The sequence below is a fragment of the Salmo salar genome, chromosome ssa13 (genome assembly GCF_905237065.1).
Source record: "Salmo salar chromosome ssa13, Ssal_v3.1, whole genome shotgun sequence".
Taxonomy (NCBI): Eukaryota; Metazoa; Chordata; class Actinopteri; order Salmoniformes; family Salmonidae; genus Salmo; species Salmo salar.
In genome coordinates this window covers 22,691,131-22,715,085 of record NC_059454.1, presented here as the reverse complement: position 1 = coordinate 22,715,085, position 23,955 = coordinate 22,691,131, and the positions used below count along the sequence as shown (strand labels likewise).

General features: G+C 45.5%; 1 protein-coding gene across 2 annotated transcripts in view; it reads left to right on the top strand.

The window, feature by feature from the left end:
- The window catches only part of LOC106566610 (FYVE, RhoGEF and PH domain-containing protein 3), a 124,790-nt gene that overhangs the window by 78,522 nt on the left and 22,313 nt on the right, over positions 1-23,955 (top strand). For both annotated transcript variants that reach the window (XM_014134788.2, XM_045693058.1), the window contains exons 2-4: positions 11,522-11,686; positions 16,154-16,355; positions 18,413-19,055. In XM_014134788.2, the coding sequence (XP_013990263.1) occupies positions 11,522-11,686; positions 16,154-16,355; positions 18,413-19,055 (1,010 nt within the window). The remainder of the gene's footprint in view (positions 1-11,521; positions 11,687-16,153; positions 16,356-18,412; positions 19,056-23,955) is intronic.

The window sequence follows — 23,955 nt, the reverse complement described above, 5'->3', positions numbered from 1 at the left end:
GTCTCAGTCTGTATCAGTCTGTCTCAGTCTTTATCAGTCTGTCTCAGTCTGTATCTGTCTGTCTCAGTCTTTATCAATCTGTCTCAGTCTTTATCATTCTGTATATCATTCTGTCTCAGTCTTTATCATTCTGTCTCAGTCTGTCTCAGTGTTTATCAGTCTGTCTCAGTCTTTATCAGTCTGTCTCAGTCTGTATCATTTTTTATCATTCTGTCTCAGTCTTTATCATTCTGTCTCAGTCGTTATCAGTCTGTCTCAGTCTTTATCATTCTTTATCATTCTGTCTCAGTCTTTATCATTCTGTCTCAGTCTTTATCATTCTTTATTATTCTGTCTCAGTCTTTATCATTCTGTCTCAGTCGTTATCATTCTGTCTCAGTCTTTATCAGTCTTTATCAGTCTGTATCAGTCTGTACCTGTCTGTCTCAGTCTTTATCAGTCTTTCTCAGTCTGTATCAGTCTGTATCAGTCTTTATCAGTCTGTCTCAGTCTGTATCAGTCTGTATCAGTCTGTATCAGTCTGTCTCAGTCTTTATCAGTCTTTATCAGTCTGTATCAGTCTGTCTCAGTCTTTATCAGTCTTTATCAGTCTGTATCAGTCTGTATCTGTCTGTCTCAGTCTTTATCATTCTGTCTCAGTCTGTATCAGTCTGTCTCAGTCTTTATCAGTCTGTATCAGTCTGTATCAGTCTGTCTCAGTCTTTATCAGTCTTTATCAGTCTGTATCAGTCTGTATCTGTCTGTCTCAGTCTTTATCAGTCTGTCATCAGTCTGTCATCAGTCTGTATCAGTCCGTCGTATCAGTCTGTATCTGTCTTTCTCAGTCTTTATCAGTCTGTATCAGTCTGTACCTGTCTGTCTCAGTCTGTCTCAGTCTGTATCAGTCTGTCTCAGTCTTTATCAGTCTGTATCAGTCTTTATCATTCTGTCTCAGTCTTTATCATTCTGTCTCAGTCTTTATCATTCTGTCTCAGTCTGTCTCAAGTCTTTATCAGTCTGTCTCAGTCTTTATCAGTCTGTCCCAGTCTTTATCAGTCTTTATCATTCTGTCTCAGTCGTTATCAGTCTGTCTCAGTCTTTATCATTCTTTATCATTCTGTCTCAGTCTTTATCATTCTGTCTCAGTCTTTATCATTCTTTATTATTCTGTCTCAGTCTTTATCATTCTGTCTCAGTCGTTATCATTCTGTCTCAGTCTTTATCAGTCTTTATCATTCTGTCTCAGTCTTTATCATTCTGTCTCAGTCTTTATCATTCTGTCTCAGTCGTTATCAGTCTGTCTCAGTCTTTATCAGTCTTTATCATTCTGTCTCAGTCTTTATCATTCTGTCTCAGTCTTTATCATTCTGTCTCAGTCGTTATCAGTCTTTATCATTCTGTCTCAGTCTTTATCATTCTGTCTCAGTCGTTATCAGTCTTTATCATTCTGTCTCAGTCTTTATCATTCTGTCTCAGTCTTTATCAGTCTTTATTATTCTGTCTCAGTCTTTATCATTCTGTCTCAGTCTTTATCATTCTGTCTCAGTCATTATCAGTCTGTCTCAGTCTTTATCATTCTGTCTCAGTCGTTATCAGTCTTTATCATTCTGTCTCAGTCTTTATCATTCTGTCTCAGTCTTTATCATTCTGTCTCAGTCTTTATCATTCTGTCTCAGTCTTTATCATTCTGTACCAGTCTTTATCATTCTGTCTCAGTCGTTATCAGTCTGTCTCAGTCTTTATCAGTCTTTATTATTCTGTCTCAGTCTTTATCAGTCTTTATCATTCTGTCTCAGTCTTTATCATTCTCTCAGTCTTTATCAGCCTTTATCATTCTGTCTCAGTCTTTATCATTCTGTCTCAGTCTTTATCATTCTGTCTCAGTTTTTATCATTCTGTTTCAGTCTTTATCAGTCTTTATCATTCTGTTTCAGTCTTTATCAGTCTTTATCATTCTGTCTCAGTCTTTATCAGTCTTTATCATTCTTCCTCAGTCTTTATCATTCTGTCTCAGTCGTTATCATTCTGTCTGTCTTTATCAGTCTTTATCATTCTTCCTCAGTCTTTATCATTCTGTCTCAGTCTTTATCAGTCTTTATCATTCTGTTTCAGTCTTTATCAGTCTTTATCATTCTGTCTCAGTCTTTATCATTCTGTCTCAGTCTTTATCAGCCTTTATCATTCTGTCTCAGTCTTTATCATTCTGTCTCAGTCTTTATCATTCTGTCTCAGTTTTTATCATTCTGTCTCAGTCTTTATCAGTCTTTATCATTCTGTCTCAGTCTTTATCATTCTGTCTCAGTCTTTATCAGTCTGTCTCAGTCTTTATCAGTCTGTCTCAGTCTTTATCATTCTGTCTCAGTCTTTATCATTCTGTCTCAGTCTTTATCAGTCTGTCTCAGTCTTTATCAGTATTTATCATTCTGTCTCAGTCTTTATCAGTCTTTATCATTCTGTCTCAGTCTTTATCATTCTGTCTCAGTTGTTATCAGTCTGTCAGGACAACAGAGCAGAGGCCAGATCAATACTAGCAGGTTCAGAGAGAGAGAGAGAGAGAGAGAGAGGGTTGAGGTGGAGAGAGAGAGAGAGGGTTGAGGTGGAGAGAGAGAGAGAGAGGTTGAGGTGGAGAGAGAGAGAGAGAGGGTTGAGGTGGAGAGAGAGAGAGAGCGAGAGGGTTGAGGTGGAGAGAGAGAGAGGAGAGAGAGAGAGAGAGAGAGAGAGGGTTGAGGTGGAGAGAGAGAGAGAGAGAGCGAGAGGGTTGAGGTGGAGAGAGAGAGAGCGAGAGGGTTGAGGTGGAGAGAAAGAGGTCGGTTAAAAGATCAAGAGAGAAAGAGGTAGAGACCGATAAAAGGACTGTCTACGAGGCAGGAAGAGAGCGGAAGAAATGGAGATGAAGAGAGGTGCAGAGGGAATGACGTGCTGACTGAGGGAAGGACAGCGGAAGTGTTGGTAGATGTGGGGGTAGCTGTGTGTTTGTGGGATGGGGTTGGAGTGTCAGGGGGGTCACAGAAGTGGTGACTGACTGATGAGACGCTCCCACGCCTGGAGTGATCCATCTCCCAGACAGCACTGGGGCAGAAATACTTTACTCTAGGGATGATGGGTAATAAATGACTCCAACAGGGTTGCCTCAGGGCTGACATTGATTGACAGCAGTGTGTTTTTATGTGTGTTTGTGTGTGGGTGTGAGTGTGAGTGTGTGCTTTTGCTTGTGCTTGTGCATGTGTGTTCATCATTCAGCTAGAGAAAGGGGGAGGGGGAGAATGAATATTGTGTATGTGTCTGTTTTCTAGGTGTGAATGTCTGTGGGTACGTGTGCATGCAGGACACACTGTTGGTTGTCCTCTCTACTCTCTGCAGTCGTAGAAATGTTGAGCCCCAGTCTGTGACAGCAGGCTGTCATTTCATAGCTGTTTGTCTGATGGAATCTGAATATGTCACCCATAGAGATAGATTATATTAGCGTGTGACCTCTGGCACAGGGTCATGTGCTTTCTGGGCTTGACTTACCCTTCATCAGACACACACACACACATACACACACGAATGAACATACACAGATACACACACACACACACACGAATGAACATACACAGATACACACACACACACACACACGAATGTACATACACAGATACACACACACACACACACACGAATGAACATACACAGATACACACACACACACACACGAATGTACATACACAGACACACACACACACACACACACACATACACACACAAATGTACATACACAGATACACACACACACACACACACACACACACACACACACACGGATGTACATACACAGACACACACACACACAAATGTACATACACACACACACACACACACACACACACACACACACACACACACACACATTAATGTACATACACAGACACACACACACACACACACAAATGAACATACACAGATACACGCACACACACACAAATGGACATACACAGATACACACACACACACACACACACACGAATGTACATACACAGATACACACATACACACACACAAATGTACATACACAGACACACACACACACGAATGTACATACACAGACACACACACACACACGAATGTACATTCACAGACATACACACACACGCGAATGTACATTCATAGATACACACACACGAATGTACATACACAGATGCACACACACCCACACTACCGTTATGCTTCCATATCCCCTTTCTCAGTGTCAGAATATTTCAATGTATAAGAACACACACTTGCACTACCATACCACAGCCTTAGAGCTAACAGTAACACTGTCCTCTCTAGTGCTGTTCTGTGAGTCCTTCTCATTCTGTCCTGTTTTCTTCTGGCTGGAGAGTGACCATGACATCACCATCTCCACTCTCAAGCAACGGGCAGGTGAGTCAACGGGTCGCCTAGGAGACACAATTCTTGGCATGTCCATAATGATGGGGTATGGTCGTTGATGAGGTGGTCTTCTGAGTCATGCCATCCTAGCAACCCCCAGCTCCTCAGAGCACCATGGTGATGGTTGTGCTGGGAAGCAAACTGTTCCAATGATCTGTTCCTTATCGTGATTGGAGCTCAGAAGAGGAAATGAATGAATCCACTTTTCTATTCTCTTGTGTGTGTTTATTAAAATGCTCTTAGATTGATTCTCATAATTACAGAATGTTAATCTCATCTCTCCATCTGTAAGCAAATTCATTTGATGACTCCTGTTTGTGTTGGACATTGTGTAGCTCCTGTTTGTGTTGGACATTGTGTAGCTCCTGTTTGTGTTGGACATTGTGTAGCTCCTGTTTGTGTTGGACATTGTGTAGCTCCTGTTTGTGTTGGACATTGTGTAGCTCCTGTTTGTGTTGGACATTGTGTAGCTCCTGTTTGTGTTGGACATTGTGTAGCTCCTGTTTGTGTTGGACATTGTGTTGCTCCTGTTTGTGTTGGACATTGTGTAGCTCCTGTTTGTGTTGGACATTGTGTAGCTCCTGTTTGTGTTGGACATTGTGTAGCTCCTGTTTGTGTTGGACATTGTGTAGCTCCTGTTTGTGTTGGACATTGTGTAGCTCCTGTTTGTGTTGGACATTGTGTAGCTCCTGTTTGTGTTGGACATTGTGTAGCTCCTGTTTGTGTTGGACATTGTGTAGCTCCTGTTTGTGTTGGACATTGTGTAGCTCCTGTTTGTGTTGGACATTGTGTAGCTCCTGTTTGTGTTGGACATTGTGTAGCTCCTGTTTGTGTTGGACATTGTGTAGCTCCTGTTTGTGTTGGACATTGTGTAGCTGCTGTTTGTGTTGGACATTGTGTAGCTCCTGTTTGTGTTGGACATTGTGTAGCTCCTGTTTGTGTTGGACATTGTGTAGCTCCTGTTTGTGTTGGACATTGTGTAGCTCCTGTTTGTGTTGGACATTGTGTAGCTCCTGTTTGTGTTGGACATTGTGTAGCTCCTGTTTGTGTTGGACATGGTGTAGCTCCTGTTTGTGTTGGACATTGTGTAGCTCCTGTTTGTGTTGGACATTGTGTAGCTCCTGTTTGTGTTGGACATTGTGTAGCTCCTGTTTGTGTTGGACATTGTGTAGCTCCTGTTTGTGTTGGACATTGTGTAGCTCCTGTTTGTGTTGGACATTGTGTAGCTCCTGTTTGTGTTGGACATTGTGTAGCTCCTGTTTGTGTTGGACATTGTGTAGCTCCTGTTTGTCCTGTAGTTGTTTACTTTGTTCTGTTTTGTCATTTTCCTGTGATTGGTCACGTGCGTGCTTGCATGTGCGCACATAACTTTACCACTCTGCCACTGAACAGGACCTGATGGAATGTGTAAGGTGTCAGAGACATAGCCTATAGTGATCATGCAGTCTGTGGCGTTTCATCTTGGTTCCTACCCTGTACTGTTTCACAGACAGAGATAATCAGAGAATCTGTTGACCTGTTGCCATAACAATACACACACACACACACACACACACACACGTCAGCTGGGCTCGGGGGCAGGTGTGTAGAGCAGGTTTGGCAGGTGCAGTTAGACTAGGGCACACAGTACACCTGACAACAGGTGTGTGTTATGAAGGACTGAACTTTACTGAGCTCCAGGGTGTGTGTGTGAAAGGAGCTGGCACCGAGAGCTTCACGGTCTCATACTGGGAGAATAGTATTTACTTTGTTGACCAAGGAAGACGGTGTGTTGGATTTTCCCATTGAAACGGTTTACTGGATTTTTGGCGTCTGAGGAAAGGGGGAACATTGAATGACAAGGTAGCTTTTTCCTTCTTGTTCTTGTCTTTTCTTGTGTGTTTAATTCCCCAAATCAGCCAAGTCTGTCTGTTTATCAGGTTTAGGTCGTTGTTTTGCTATCCTTCTTTTCTGTACTTTGGCAAATGTTCTAATGAACACAATGACTTTTTGGTCTTGAAGACCTTTGGAATCATTTGCGCTTTCAGTATTGTAACAGACATGTAGAAGAGTTGTGAGTGTTGTGTAGAGTTGTGTAGAGTTGTGAGTGTTGAGTAGAGTTGGAGTTTTGAATAGAGTTGTGAGTGTTGTGTAGAGTTGGAGTTTTGAATAGAGTTGTGAGTGTTGTGTAGAGTTGTGAGTGTTGAGTAGAGTTATAAGTGTTGTGTAGAGTTATGAGTGTTGTTTAAAGCTATGAGTGTTGTGTAGAGTTAGGAGTGTTGTGTTGAGTTGTGAGTGTTGAGTAGAGTCATGAGTGATGTGTAGAGTGATGAGTGTTGTGTAGAGTTATGTGTTGTGTAGAGTTATGAGTGTTGTGTAGAGTTAGGAGTGTTGTGTTGAGTTGTGAGTGTTGTGTCGAGTTATGAGTGTTGTGTAGAGTTAGGAGTGTTGTGTTGAGTTGTGAGTGTTGAGTAGAGTCATGAGTGATGTGTAGAGTGATGAGTGTTGTGTAGAGTTATGTGTTGTGTAGAGTTATGAGTGTTGTGTAGAGTTAGGAGTGTTGTGTTGAGTTGTGAGTGTTGTGTCGAGTTATGAGTGTTGAGTAGAGTTATGAGTGTTGTGTAGAGTTATGAGTGTTGTGTAGAGTTATAAGTGTTGAGTAGAGTTGTGAGTGTTTTGCAGAGTTATGAGTGTTGTGTAGAGTTGTGAGTGTTTTGCAGAGTTATAAGTGTTGTGTAGAGTTATGAGTGTTGTGTAGAGTTGTGAGTGTTGTGTAGAAAGTTGTGAGTGTTGAGTAGAGTTATGAGTGTTGTGTAGAGTTATGAGTGTTGTGTAGAGTTGTGAGTGTTGTGTAGAGTTGTGAGTGTTGTGTAGAGTTGTGAGTGTTGTGTAGAGTTGTGAGTGTTGAGTAGAGTCATGAGTGATGTGTAGAGTGATGAGTGTTGTGTAGAGTTATGTGTTGTGTAGAGTTATGAGTGGTGTAGAGTTATGAGTGTTGTGTAGAGTTATGAGTGTTGAGTAGAGTTGTGAGTGTTGTGTAGAGTTGTGAGTGTTGTGTAGAGTTGTGAGTGTTGTGTAGTGTTGTGAGTGTTGAGTAGAGTTGTGAGTGTTGTGTAGAGTGATGAGTGTTGTGTAGAGTTATAAGTGTTGTGTAGAGTTATAAGTGTTGTGTAGAGAGTGTTCAGTGGAAGTGATTCCTCTGTGTCGTCAAGTTCCTGTTTACTGTTAGGACGTTTGATCTGCGGGCCAGGTTTCACTCTCTCTCAGGTAACCATGACTACGGAGTTTCAATAGACCCAGACCCTTATGACACCGTAGGTCTCGTTACTGATACAGACTGTTTGTTTTTCCCAAGACTTGACCTGTGTCTAGGGTCAGAGTGTTTCTCATTGGTCAGTGGTTTGGCTGAAGGACTTAAGAGTAGATAGATGTTGCCCCAAACCACTGATGCTGGATCAGATCTGATTTCATCACCTTAAGGGTTAAGGTTAGGATTGGGGACAGGAAAAGCTGATCCTAGATTAAGTTTTACAAAGTCATCAGTTCTCTTTGTTGAATGGCTTTCCTCTATATGATAATGCGGGATGCTGTGTGTACTGTATAGTCAATACTATACAGTCTGCTGTTTAGCAAATGGATTTCTGTTGCAGCGGTAGTGAAAGTGAGAGCGGGAACTGGGCACTATTTTATGATTTGCTGCTCTACATCTATTGACCCAGTAGCTGTGTGTATTACAGTTACTTTTTATGGCTTAAGTGAAAAGCTTTGTCTTCCACAGTTGTATGCAAACTGTAACGCACTCGCTCTCTCGCTCTCTCTCTCTTTCTCCTCCCCGTCTCCCTCTCCCTCTCTCACTCACTCGTCCCTCCCTCCCTACTTGGTTTGGTAAAGGCCTGGTAGATATCATATGGTGGGAAAGCAAGCCTGCAGCAGGACCTCATGAGGGCAGGCAGCGAAGCAAGACTCATTACAGACTGACATAGCTCTGCCTGCCTTCACTGCCTGAAGCTGCAGGCTGGAGCTGGGCTGGACAACACCAAATCAGATATGGAAAAGCTCCTCAGGGGTCTCACTACCATCTCTAAACTAATCCTTTGGCGATGCGTGTGGAGTGAATAGATACCGTCCATAAGCCTGCAGGAAAGAGAGTAGAGAGGAGTAGTGTGGATGGTAGTTTATATAGATTATCATAATGTACTGACAGGGTTATCGTTGATAACACACAGCAAGGCTAAACACAGGCTGTGATGAGGGCATTAGGAACAAAGACAGCGGTACTTAGACACACACACACACACACACACACACACACACACACACACACACACACACACACACACACACACACACACACACACACACACACACACACACACACACACACACACACACACACACACACAGGCATAGGGATACACAAGCACACGTATATACACAGTAAACACATACTTCCCCCACTCTCAACACAAGCAATACATTATGTGAACATACCAACATATTGCACAAAACAGCACTCATTAAAAAGGCCACACTTCAATTCACTTGACTGGATTTCAAAAATCCCCTATAGCCATCTCCCTGATGTAACTAGCTAGCTGCTAAAGGCCTCATTGTCCCACAGTGCATCTGTTTGTAGTTCTGTTGAGTGGGTTTCTTAAACACACAGCCTGATATCACAGACATACAGAGAGTAAGTGGGAGACACACACACAGGCCATTATCATTCCCAGCCAGTCAAAAGGATGGAGGATCAGGATGTAGAAATGTATTATTTATAAGCAGGCCTATCAGAGAGCTCTCTGTAGACTCATTGAGGCAGAAGCCTCTTCTCTCTCTCCTCTGGCCTGGTGTCAGGATCGATACTGGGCCTGTCTGTTCCCTCTCTGCTCCCTCTATGCTTCCTCTCTAGTTCTTCTTGCTCCCTGCAGCATGGTCGTTTGTTCACCTCCTACAGTTACAGTTACACGCCACACTGCACCACTCAAGTGTAATGCAGCTAGGCCTGTATGGATCTGCATCATTCAGGTGTCCTTGGACTGAAACTGGGCCTGCATAAGGCTGCATCGTTCAGGTGTCCTTGGACTGAAACTGGGCCTGTATAGGGCTGCTTCGTTCTGGTGTCCTTGGACTGAAACTGGGCCTGTATAGGGCTGCATCGTTCAGGTGTCCTTGGACTGAAACTGGGCCTGTATAGGGCTGAAATAGGGCTGCATCGTTCAGGTGTCCTTCGACTGAAACTGGGGCTGTATAGGGCTGCAATAGGGCTGCGTCATTCAGGTGTTCTTGGACTGAAACTGGGGCTGTATAGGGCTGCTTCGTTCTGGTGTCCTTGGACTGAAACTGGGCCTGTATAGGGATGAAATAGGGCTGCATCATTCAGGTGTCCTTTGACTGAAACTGGGGCTGTATAGGGCTGCAATAGGGCTGCGTCATTCAGGTGTTCTTGGACTGAAACTGGGGCTGTATAGGGCTGCAATAGGGCTGCGTCATTCAGGTGTTCTTGGACTGAAACTGGGGCTGTATAGGGCTGCATCGTTCAGGTGTCCTTGGACTGAAACTGGGCCTGTATAGGGCTGAAATAGGGCTGCATCGTTCAGGTGTCCTTCGACTGAAACTGGGGCTGTATAGGGCTGCAATAGGGATGCGTCATTCAGGTGTTCTTGGACTGAAACTGGGGCTGTATAGGGCTGCTTCGTTCTGGTGTCCTTGGACTGAAACTGGGCCTGTATAGGGCTGCAATAGGGCTGCATCGTTCAGGTGTCCTTGGACTGAAACTGGGCCTGTATAGGGCTGCATCGTTCAGGTGTCCTTGGACTGAAACTGGGGCTGTATAGGGCTGCATCGTTCAGGTGTCCTTGGACTGAAACTGGGCCTGCATAGGGCTGCATCGTTCAGGTGTCCTTGGACTGAAACTGGGCCTGTATAGGGCTGAAATAGGGCTGCGTCATTCAGATGTTCTTAGACTGAAACTGGGGCTGTATAGGGCTGCTTCGTTCTGGTGTCCTTGGACTGAAACTGGGCCTGTATAGGGCTGAAATAGGGCTGCATCGTTCAGGTGTCCTTCGACTGAAACTGGGGCTGTATAGGGCTGCAATAGGGCTGCATCATTCAGGTGTCCTTCGACTGAAACTGGGGCTGTATAGGGCTGCAATAGGGCTGCGTCATTCAGGTGTTCTTGGACTGAAACTGGGGCTGTATAGGGCTGCAATAGGGCTGCGTCATTCAGGTGTTCTTGGACTGAAACTGGGGCTGTATAGGGCTGAAATAGGGCTGCATCGTTCAGGTGTCCTTCGACTGAAACTGGGGCTGTATAGGGCTGCAATAGGGCTGCGTCATTCAGGTGTTCTTGGACTGAAACTGGGCCTGTATAGGGCTGCATCGTTCAGGTGTCCTTGGACTGAAACTGGGCCTGTATAGGGCTGAAATAGGGCTGCATCGTTCAGGTGTCCTTCGACTGAAACTGGGGCTGTATAGGGCTGCAATAGGGCTGCGTCATTCAGGTGTTCTTGGACTGAAACTGGGGCTGTATAGGGCTGCTTCGTTCTGGTGTCCTTGGACTGAAACTGGGCCTGTATAGGGCTGCAATAGGGCTGCATCGTTCAGGTGTCCTTGGACTGAAACTGGGCCTGTATAGGGCTGCATCGTTCAGGTGTCCTTGGACTGAAACTGGGGCTGTATAGGGCTGCATCGTTCAGGTGTCCTTGGACTGAAACTGGGCCTGTATAGGGCTGAAATAGGGCTGCGTCATTCAGATGTTCTTGGACTGAAACTGGGGCTGTATAGGGCTGCTTCGTTCTGGTGTCCTTGGACTGAAACTGGGCCTGTATAGGGCTGAAATAGGGCTGCATCGTTCAGGTGTCCTTCGACTGAAACTGGGGCTGTATAGGGCTGCAATAGGGCTGCATCATTCAGGTGTTCTTGGACTGAAACTGGGGCTGTGTAGGGCGGCTTTGTTCTGGTGTCCCTGGACTGAAACTGTTGCCTGTATGGAGCTGAAGCTGCTGGGTTTTTTGGCTCACCTATGTCATTTTCTTGGTGTTCTCAAACTAATACTGTGTTCCTTCAGAACAGGTTGCATTCCTGCGTGTTCTGTGAACATAAGTTATGTACTCACCAGTCAACCTAATATATCATCTCCCTCTCTCTCCCTCAGACCTCTCTCCCTCCTCTCTACAGTACCAGTGTGGATCGGTGGACTTCCTGTGTTCCCCACGGCTGGGAAAGAAAGCCCCGCCCCCTCCCAGACCATGTCACGGCCGGCCTGCAGTCAAGCCCCACCCCCAGCCCACCGCCACACCCACCCCTCAGAAACCTCAAGGTACAGTGTTGGTTTATCTGTCATTTAGCATTATAACTAGTTGTTTATTACAATAATGTCATTGTCATGTTGGTACAATATCCAGCATTGTGTTATTAGCCTGGGTTTCTTAGGCAATGACTATGACCCAGACCCCAGAGTTTTATTTGGTCAGGTCAGCCTTCACCCACATATTTATCCCACAAACACATCAGTCAGAATAAGAGATCAATGGTTCAGATCAGACTGTTGTTAGTCCAACTATTGCGTCATGCTATCTGCCTGTTGAGGCATTACTTTAGGCCAGCGTTTCTTAAAGTATGGGGACCTGTTAATGGTGGGTCGCGACGTAAATGTAGAATTATTTCATTAATTACTGGAATTGATTTGGCCAAGTGCAACTGCGCTCTCGGTTCAGTGCGCTCTGTGCTGTGCAGCGGTCTCTGCTCTAGTTCGGCAGCTGCGCGAGTGGGAGAGAGAGCGGGAGATGCCCGTGTGCTTCGCGGTGTACCGGATCTTTTTTTCTGCAGTTTTGTTGAAGATCACTCCGCGACCCACACGCTGCAGCGCTGTGGTTCAAGCCACTGACTTGTTATTCCTCAGCGCTGTCATGAAATGGACTTATGCTAGCTACAAGTTCTGACTGAGCTCAATGGTCATGACACGCAAATACAGTGATGACTTTTTGTCTCTTTCATACAAACTTTGAGAAATAATGAGGAGCGCCCACAATGTGTTTTGTGTGTGGAAGTGCTTAGTAATGAGTCTCTCAAAACGAACAAATTAATAAAACGACACGCCCTGACCAAACATCCAGGCACTACTGTACATGACGGTAAACCCAGGGAGTTATTTCAGAACAGGGCAGAATGCTTCAGGAAACAGTGCTTCAAAGTGGAAAAGTAAGTCAACTAACAAAGCATTGTTGTCACGCCCTGACCTGAGAGAGCCGTTTTTCTCTGTTTGGTTAAGTCAGGGTGTGACATGGGGTGGGCATTCTATGTGGGGTATGTCTATGTTTTGGCTGAGTATGGTTTCCAATGGGTGGGGGGAGTGGGGGAGGGGGGGGGGGGCACACGGGGAGATTGGCTAAGTCAGGGTTCAGACCTGAGTCAACTCCCCGTGCTTACCGTGGGGAGCGAGTAATCGAGCAAGCACCGTGTTATGCGGTGATGCGCACTGTGTCGCCAGTACGCCTTCACAGCCCAGTTCGTCCTGTGCCAGCGCCCCGCATTTGCAGGGCTAAAGTGAGCATTCAGCCAGGACGGATTGTGCCGGCTCAGCGCTCCTGGTCTCCAGTGCGTCTCCTCGGTCCAGGATATCCTGCGCCAGCTCTACGCACTGTGTCGCCAGTACGCCTTCACAGCCCAGTTCGTCCTGTGCCAGCGCCCCGCACTTGCCGGGCTAAACTGAGCATCCAGCCAGGACGGGTTGTGCCAGCCATACGCTCCAGACCTCCAGTGCACCTCCACGGCCCAGTATACCCTGTGCCTGCTCTGCGCACCCGGTCTCCAGTGCACCTCCCCAGTCCGGTGAGACCGGTTCCAGCTCCACATAAGAAGCCTCCAGTGATGATCCATGGTCCGAAGCCTCCAGTGATGATCCATGGCACGAAGCCTCCAGTGATGATCCATGGCCCGGAGCCTGTAGTGATGATCCATGGCACGAAGCCTGTAGTGATGATCCATGGCACGAAGCCTCCAGTGAAAATCCATGGTATGGAGCCTCCAGTGATAATCCATGGCACGAAGCCTCCAGTGGTGATCCATGGCTCGGAACCTCCAGTGATGATCCATGGCAAAAAGCCTCCAGGGATGATCCTTGGCACGGAACCTGTAGTGATGATCCATGGCACGGAGCCTACAGTGACGTCCCCCAGTCTGGAGCCTCCAGTGACGTCCCCCAGTCCGGAGCCTCCAGTGACGTCCCCCAGTCCGGAGCCTCCAGCGACATCCTCCAGTGACGTCCCCCAGTCCGGAGTCTCCAGCGGCGGTCCGCAGTCCGGAGTCTCCAGCGGCGGTCCGGAGTCTCCACCGGTGGTCCGGAGTCGACAGCGGCGGTCCACAGTCCGGAGTCTCCAGCGGCGGTCCGCAGTCCGGAGTCTCCAGCGGCGGTCAGCAGTCCAGAGTCTCCAGCGGCGGTACGCAGTCCAGAGCCTCCGGCGATGATCCGTGGCCCGGTTCCTCCTCCTCCTCCGATGACGATCCACGGTCCGGTAATACAAAAGCGGAGGGATCAGCGGGCGGAGCGGGGGCTACGCCCCGAACCGGAGCCGCCACCATGGGTAGATGCCCACCCGGACCCTCCCCTATAAGTTCAGGTTTGCGGCCGGGAGTCCGCACCTTTGGGGGGGGTACTGTCACGCCCTGACCTGAGAGAGACGTTTTTCTCTGTTTGGTTAGGTCAGGGTGTGACATGGGGTGGGCATTCTATGTTTTGTATTTCTTTGTTTTGGCCGAGTATGGTTTCCAATCAGAGGCAGCTGTCTATCGTTGTCTCTGATTGGGAATCATACTTAGGCAGCCTTTTCCCCACCTGTGTTTGTGGGTAATTATTATTTCTGTGAGTGTTTTGTGTGCACCACAGTTGCGTCACGTTTCTTTCTGTTTACCTGTTTATTGTTTTGTTCGGTTTTCTTCAATAAAGTATGTGGAATTACCGGCACGCTGCGCCTTGGCTGATATATGACAGGGAGTTTGAAGATAGTGAACGTGACAATTGTTGTCATTTTATAACAAGTGATAATAAGCAGAAATAAGGGAGTACTATCTCTCATAGTAGTAGATGTGAGTTTCTCTTTCAAAAAAATCCCCTGGCCGTTTAACGTTACACAGCTAATAGCTAACGTTAGCCAAAGCAAGCTAACTAGCTACTGATAGTGCAACCCTAAGAAACGGTACAGATGAAGATGAAAAATGATCAGGCCTACTGTACATTTTACTGTAGAAATGATTGTTGATAACAAGTCTAGGTTGGAACTGTTACTGTTACAAGTAATCAGTTTTATTCTGAACTGGAATAAACTGATTGAAGCCAGATGCTTTTTGAGGCAAACACTCACACAGTTCTGGGTTGATCATCTACAGCATGAACCCGTCTCCTGCCTGACTGAGAAAGCAGTAGATGTTCTGATCCAGTTTGGTACCACATACCTATGCAAGTCAGGGTTCAGTCAGGGTTCAGAAAGTACAGAAACAGTGTCAATGCTGAACATGACCTCAGTGTTGCACTATCAAAAACATGCTTGTTGAAAGCTTCAACCAGCCACACACCTCTCATTAGGACTGTGTGTATGTGTGTGTTTTCTGGTCTGTGTGATGTGATCAATCAGTTTATTACAGTTCAGAATAAAACATATGTATTTTAACAGCAACAGTTCCAACCTAGACTTTCTATCAACGATAATTTATACAATAAGATGTACATTAGGCCTGATAATTTTTTATCTGTACTGTTACTTAGGGTTGCACGATCAAAAAGCCTGTGTGTTTTATTATACATCTGTGATGTGATCAATCCGTTTATTCCAGTTCAGAATGAAATTATTTATTGTATTTTAACAGCAACAGTTCCAACATAGACAGGCATGTAAGAGTGTTTTTAACGGGGAAATATAAACAAAAGATATGTATGGGTATTTCATTGTTATTTGTGTTTGTCTATATTGCATTTTTTTAGGAATAAGGGCAATGAAATGTACAGATATTTACGTAAAGTTGCATATTTTCCTAAGCTTGGGTCCCAGGAAAACACAGAATTTCTCATTTGGGTCCCAGGCTGAAAAAGTTGAAGAACCCCTGGTTTAGGCTGTGCTGTAGCCACACACACACACACACACACACACTCAGAGAGAGAAGGGGACACAGACTGGCAGAGATACTTGCTTCCTCATTCAGCCCTAATACAATACCAAGCACACAGCAAAGACTGGCCTGCATAAAATATGTAGAAAAAACCCAGTGTCCTCTAAATGCATTCTGCAGTAACCATGTTTTAAGAGCATGTAGCTAGCTATACAGTAGCGTGTTAGCCTCTGATAGTGTGGGTGGCCATTTGTGCAGAGTCTGTTTTTGGACTGCTCTTGGCCTGTCATTTTTTTGTCTGTGTGCTTGTGTTTTTTTTTATCTGACTTTGAAACCACAGTGGCTTACAAGCAGTCATCACTGCATCCTGTTCTGAAACCAGGAAGCTGTCTCAGCTCTGTGAAGCACCATCAGAACTTCTCCTGTGCTGTGTTCGAGGACCTACTCTTGGAGTTGAGCATTTCTATGTTGTGTTTTGTGGTGACATTTGGACTGTGGTTTTGTGAGTAGGTAGCTGCAGCAGCCAAGGGCATCTGGAATACAGAAATGGAGGCTTTCTCACACCGGGGCACTTGAAACAGGACTATTTTTGTCGTCACACCAGTGACCTGACCTTGTATCTGTCTTTTTCACTCTTTCCTTCTTCCTCCCTCCATTCCCCCTCTTCCTGGACCTGGACCTACAGTGCCGCCTAAGCCCCCGCACCTGCTGGCCCTCGGACAGGACAAGAAGCCCAAGAGGATCCCCCCGGCCCCCTCCAGGCCGCTGCCTGCTCCCCCAACTTCGCCCAAACCGCGGCCCAGCCAGACCCCCCCTGGCCTGGCCACACTGCCTCAAAGAGAAGCCCAGAACGTGGGACTACTCATCGAGAGGTTTGAGAAGTCCAGGTACTTTACTGCACTGCAGGGGGTAGGAGATTCCACAAAGTGTTCTCACCCTGTATCATTATATTTAGTTGGATGATTTATGATGTGGGTATTGTTATATGAGTATGAATGTTTTGCACGGAATACACACTCAATGTCTGTCTTAACCTCTGTCACAGAATACACACTCAATCAATGCCTGTCCTACCCTCTGTCACAGAATACACACTCAATGCCTGTCTTACCCTCTGTCACAGAATACACACTCAATGTCTGTCTTACCCTCTGTCACAGAATACACACTCAATGCCTGTCTTACCCTCTGTCACAGAATACACACTCAATGCCTGTCTTACCCTCTGTCAGAGAATACACACTCAATGCCTGTCTTACCCTCTGTCACAGAATACACACTCAATGTATATCTTACCCTCTGTCACAGAATACACACTCAATGCCTGTCTTACCCTCTGTCACAGAATACACACTCAATGTCTGTCTTACCCTCTGTCACAGAATACACACTCAATGCCTGTCTTACCCTCTGTCACAGAATACACACTCAATGTCTGTCTTACCCTCTGTCACAGAATACACACTCAATGCCTGTCTTACCCTCTGTCACAGAATACACACTCAATGTCTGTCTTACCCTCTGTCACAGAATACACACTCAATGTCTGTCTTACCCTCTGTCACAGAATACACACTCAATGTCTGTCTTACCCTCTGTCACAGAATACACACTCAATGTCTGTCTTACCCTCTGTCACAGAATACACACTCAATGTCTGTCTTACCCTCTGTCACAGAATACACACTCAATGTCTGTCTTACCCTCTGTCACAGAATACACACTCAATGTCTGTCTTACCCTCTGTCACAGAATACACACTCAATCAATGTCTGTCTTACCCTCTGTCACAGAATACACACTCAATGTCTGTCTTACCCTCTGTCACAGAATACACACTCAATGTCTGTCTTACCCTCTGTCACAGAATACACACTCAATGTCTGTCTTTCCCTCTGTCACAGAATACACACTCAATGCCTGTCTTACCCTCTGTCACAGAATACACACTCAATGTCTGTCTTACCCTCTGTCACAGAATACACACTCAATGCCTGTCTTACCCTCTGTCACAGAATACACACTCAATGTCTGTCTTACCCTCTGTCACAGAATACACACTCAATGCCTGTCTTACCCTCTGTCACAGAATACACACTCAATGCCTGTCTTACCCTCTGTCACAGAATACACACTCAATGTCTGTCTTACCCTCTGTCACAGAATACACACTCAATCAATGTCTGTCTTACCCTCTGTCACAGAATACACACTCAATGTCTGTCTTACCCTCTGTCACAGAATACACACTCAATGCCTGTCTTACCCTCTGTCACAGAATACACACTCAATGTCTGTCTTACCCTCTGTCACAGAATACACACTCAATGCCTGTCTTACCCTCTGTCACAGAATACACACTCAATGCCTGTCTTACCCTCTGTCACAGAATACACACTCAATGTCTGTCTTACCCTCTGTCACAGAATACACACTCAATCAATGTCTGTCTTACCCTCTGTCACAGAATACACACTCAATGTCTGTCTTACCCTCTGTCACAGAATACACACTCAATGCCTGTCTTACCCTCTGTCACAGAATACACACTCAATGTCTGTCTTACCCTCTGTCACAGAATACACACTCAATGCCTGTCTTACCCTCTGTCACAGAATACACACTCAATGCCTGTCTTACCCTCTGTCACAGAATACACACTCAATGTCTGTCTTACCCTCTGTCACAGAATACACACTCAATCAATGTCTGTCTTACCCTCTGTCACAGAATACACACTCAATGTCTGTCTTACCCTCTGTCACAGAATACACACTCAATGCCTGTCTTACCCTCTGTCACAGAATACACACTCAATGCCTGTCTTACCCTCTGTCACAGAATACATAGTTGTGGTTTTCAGTCCAACCAAGACTGAAATGTGAGAAAGGTTTCATTGCACAAGTGCTTTGTTTTTTAGTCACGTTTCTTCTTTATTTCCCAGGATTCCGATTCTTGGCGTCCCCCCGAAGAATCAGCTCCACCTGTGCCTGACTATGGACGCCATGTCTGAGACCACACCCCCCTCTGCCCCTGACCCCACAGAACACTCCCCTTCAGGGTCAGCAGGAGCAAAGGACTCTGGGGATCGCTCCCCCGCCGACAAACTTGCACATATCGTCTCGGAGCGAATTGACGAGGTCACAGAGCTGATAGAACTCTCACGCCTGACCTCACTCCACATCGATGGCCACGAAGACATTGCTCTGGACTCAATGGAGGACCACCTCGACATCACCCATGGAGTTGGTTCCCTTGACGATGCGGAGCGGGAGGAGAGAAGCTCTTCCCATGAGCTCCAGGACAATCCAGACTCTCTCTCCTCGGAGCAGAACTTAAACGGGAAGATTCCCAACCGGGACAGCGGGATTGACAGCCCATCGTGTGCGGTGGAGGGGGAGGTGTTCCCCAACGAGGACGCCATCGACGAGGAAGAGCGCTATGACAGCATCACGGAGACGGAGACCAGCGTGTCCTGCTGCATAACCCTGGACAACAAGCGTGACTCCACGCAGGACGAGGACAGTGACCTGGATGAGGTCAGCAGTGGGGAGATGGAGGGAGGGGAGAAGACAGACACACACAGGGTGAGTCAGACACACACACATTCTTATCAGTCTCCTCACTCCGTAGGGCAGTAACTGTAACCTGACCATCTATTCTTGTCTGGGTGAACTATCTGAAAGTCTGCATCAGTTTCAGGTGTTTTTTTATGAAACTGTGGGCCTATACATAACACACACACACACACACACACACACACACACACACACACACACACACACACACACACACACACACACTATTTCAGACTCTCAAGTGTATGTGTGGTGGTCACAAGAGTCTGTGCGGTATTTAAAAGTGGATGTGCTGTGGGGTGTAGGGAGACGAGTACCTGCCCAGGGCTGTAAAAGGATCTTGTGACTGCTGCTAGAGGACAGACTGAAACAGACAGAAACCTGACCACAGCTCAGCTGCTGTTTCCTCTGACTTCCCACCGTTGATCTGTGTGAGAGTGATACTGACACTTCCAACAGAGAACTTCACATCTTACCGGTCCGGTATACATGAACCCCCTTGCCAGAAAAATACTGTCTATTTATTGAAATTAAAGGATGAGGGGAAGGTCAAGAAACATCAGACAGAAATATAAAGAGAGAAAAGGAGGTATAGAAAAAATTGAGAGACAGAATGCAAGTCAGCAAGATAGTGAGAGAGTGTGCTGATAGTTAGCTAACGAGGACAAGTGTGAGAAAGAGATGGATGGGCGGAGGTGGTGAGTGGTACCTGAAACTAGAGTACAGGACAGTCATCATGGGTGTCATCAGTACAGGACAGTCATCATGGGTGTCATCAGTACAGGACAGTCATCATGGGTGTTAGCAGCACTGGGATTTTATCCCCTCAGCATTGTTATGATGGGGCACAGCCCAACACACCCAAACACACACCCATGTGAGCACACGCACTTACACACACACACACACACACACACACACACACACACACACACACACACACACACACACACACACACACACACACACACACACACACACACACACACACACACACACACACCGTAGTGACAGCCCATACCCTTTGCCTCATGAGCAAGGGATCTCCATGTTTCTTGATATCAGCATTACTGTCAAGAGGAAATGTGTGTGTGGAGGGGCGGGAGGTTTATGGGGAGGGGTGTGAGGGGACAGTGCCACTCTCTGACACTAACAGCTGGTATGTTGATAGCGTTTTAATGGCACTGCTGTCGCAGAGGATGTGGGTTGTGGGGATGCACATTGCGACAGGAAAATAAAGAAATGTACTTTCTTTCAGTCTTTAGCATCCTCTGCTACAGAAATAGATGAGATATTTTAGGTATTATTATGCCTATGTGAGTGTGTGCTTGTTTGTGAACATACACTGCATGACCAAAAGAATGTGGACATCTCATTCAAAAATCATGGGCATTAATATGGTGTTGGTCCCCTCTTTGCTTCAACGACAGCCTCCACTCTTCTGGGAAGGCTTTCCACTAGATGTTGGAACATTGCAGCAGGGACTTGCTTCCATTCAGCCACGAGCATTAGTGAGGTTCACCACTGATGTTGGGCGATTAAGCCTGGCTCGCAGTCGGCATTCCAATTCATCCCGAAGTTGCTCGATGGGGTTGAGGTCAGTGCTCTGTGCAGGCCAGTCAAGTTCTTCCACACCAACCTCGACAAACCATTTCTGTATGGACCTCGCTTTGTGCACGGGGGTATTGTAATGCTGAAACAGTAAAGGGCCTTCTCCAAACTGTTGCCACAAAGTTGGAAGCACAGAATTGTCTAGAATGTCATTGTATGCTGTAGCGTTAAGATTTCCCTTCACTGGAACTAAGGGGCCCGAACCATGAAAAACAGCCCCAGATCATTATTCCTCCTCCACCAAACTTTATAGTTGCACTATGCATTCAGGCAGGTAGTGTTCTCCTGGTATCTGCCAAACCCAGATTCGTCCGTGGTGAAGTGTGATTCATCACTCCAGAGAATGCGTTTCCACTGCTTCAGAGTCCAATGGCGACGAGCTTTACACCACTCCTGCTGATGCTTGGCATTGCCCAAACCGATCTTAGGCTTGTGTGTGGCTGTTCGGCCATGAAAACCTATTTTATAAAGCTTCCGATGAACAATTATTGTGCTGACGTTGCTTCCAGACGCAGTTTGGAACTCAGTAGTGAGTTGCAACCGAGGACAGACAATTTTTACGCGTTATGTGCTTCAGCACTCGGCGGTCCCATTCTGTGAGCTTGTGTGGCCTACCACTTCGTGGCTGAACCATTGTTGCTTCTAGACGTTTCCACTTCACAATAACAACACTTACATTTGATCGGGGCAGCTCTAGCAGGGCAGAAATTTGACGTACTAACTTGATGGAAAGGTGGCATCCTATGACGGTGCCACGTTGAAAGTCACTGAGCTCTTCAGTAAGGCCATTCTACTGACAATGTTTGTCTATGGAGATCGCATGGCTGTGTGTGTAACACTCTTCAGAGAGTGAATCATTTAATTAATAAATGAATGAAACAAAATACAAAACACGAGCAACGCACAGACAGGAAACAGAAACAGAAACAATAACACCTGGGGAAGGAACCAAAGGGAGTGACATAAATAAGGCAGATAATCAAGGAGGTGATGGAGTCCAGGTGACAATGTGTTCGATTTTATACACCTCTCAGCAACGGGTGTGGCTGAAATAGCCGAATCCACTAATTTGGGGGGGTGTCCAGATGCTTTTGTTTGTATAGTGTGTCTGTCTGTACAGTATGTTTCACAGTTTTCTCCTATTTCCTGGTTGTGTGTGTGATATTGTGTGTGTACCAGACAGCTGTTACAAAACACAATGTCACAATATAGTACATCCTCACTCTGTGAGGTCTGGTCCCTGTCACTGTCAGTCCAGGAATGTAATTTTACCCATTATGTTAATCCCTGTTCTAGACCCTGTGAAGAAGTAAAACTGAATACACATCCGCAGCAGTTTACATGTCATCTCAGCTCCACTAGTAAACACAGTATTGGTGACTAAATCAGCGCTCAGTAAACCGGAACTGACGGCTGATTACTGCAACATGCCAGTGTTCATTTCATTAACAAAAAAGTGACAAAAATATTCGTCAAACACCAATTTTCCAGTGGCAATTGATGAAACTTTAACTGACTAAATAGACCCAAAAAAGACTATAACTAAATACTTTTTTTTTTTCATTTCAATTGACTAAAAGAAGATTATCTCTGTCACTGAAATCTGACTACTAAATGGACTGGACAAGAGCTTTTGGAGAGATTGAGAGCTTTTCAGTGATAAGCACAATTGATATTAGCAGCACAGATGCGCAGCACAGTTCTGTTCAGCAGTGGGAAGGATGGGCCACACTCGGCACACACAGCCTACATCAGCTGGTGAGCTGCGGGAGAGCAAGCGGTGCGGTGCGTGTGGGCAGACAGGCTCCGCTTCGACTCCTCGGATTATACACATTGTGCAGGCAACCCTCTTGCTTCCCCATAGCTAACCAGTCACCATCAGCCTTCTAGTTAGCTACCTTTTCGCTGGTTAAGAACCACAATCAGCTTTACAATTACATAGTGTTTAGTAGTAAAACAACAGTCTAGCTATATTTTTCTTTCCCTTGAGTCTAGAAAGGCAGTTTGAAATTGTAGTCTTGCTCAACCCTCCCAGTTTCCCCACTGGATTTCATAGCCAGGTTCTGTAGCCAACATAGCCAAGTCTCCCTGTTTTCCTCAAAGTAATTTGAGCCCTTAACGTTCAAAAGATATGACCCCAAATTCCGGCGCTACATTTTTTTTATTTCTATTGTGCATTGGCGGGCCGCATTTTACGTCCATAAAGCATATCACGGGCCGTTCTGAAACTAGGCTACTTGCGGACCGGACAGTTTGTTTAGGCTATACCTTGTTCAGTCATGTTACCTCATTAGCTAGCTACAATATAGCTAACAACCTGATGCACGTTCAGCTGGACACAACATTTTGGAACGTTCAGATAGAAATATGCTATGTAGAACAAACATGACTCTCTGACAAGTTGAATAAGGAATAACGTCGGCTCTATTCATATAATTTCTATCTGCAATGTTCGATAACGTTTTGCAACAATGTGGCAGCGGTGTCTGTGGAACGTTGATAACAATGGCAATGACGCAACCGAGTGACAGAGGTGCAACCCATACTACTTTGCCAAAATTCTGCAGCAACATCTGGTGATTGTGCTGCTCTCTCTCTATTTCTCTCGTTCTATCTTTCTCTCTCTCTCACTTTCTCTCGTTCTATCTTTCTCTCTCTCACTCTCTCTATTTCTCTCATTCTATCTTTCTCTCTCACTCTCTTTTTCTCTCGTTCTTTCTCTCTCTCTCGCCAGATAATTCTCAGATATTCTTATATACAGTATGTTTGTCATCTGTCTGCTGTTGGGAAGAGAATAGGATGTTATGCAGAAGAATAAAATTGGTAGGACAAGGCAATGTATGTTTGTGCATATGGAAGACAGTGATTTATTTTTGCTATAGGTTAATGAGTCAATAAAAATGTGATGTGACTAAAATATGACTAATTCAAAATTCAAAAGCACTCGCGCATCATTTTTTGCAGGTGCATGGTAACAGTTTAATAAAATGAGGAAAGGGAAGGAACCCGCACACTGCTCTTTAATAAGCTTTACGTATCGGCCTCACGGCCTTCGTCAGGGCTTTTCAAAGCTCTGATACGTAAAGCTTATTAAAGAGCAGTGTGCGGTTTCCTTCCTTTTTCTCACTCAAATATGACAAAAATGAAAGGGCATTTAGTTGACTGAAATGGACCACTGCTTCTGTCATTTTGACAATAACTAGATTAAATCATTATTCAAAAGACATAAATGTGAGTAAGACTTAATGATATTTTGGACTAGACTAAATATATATATTTTTTTTTTACAAATTTAAGA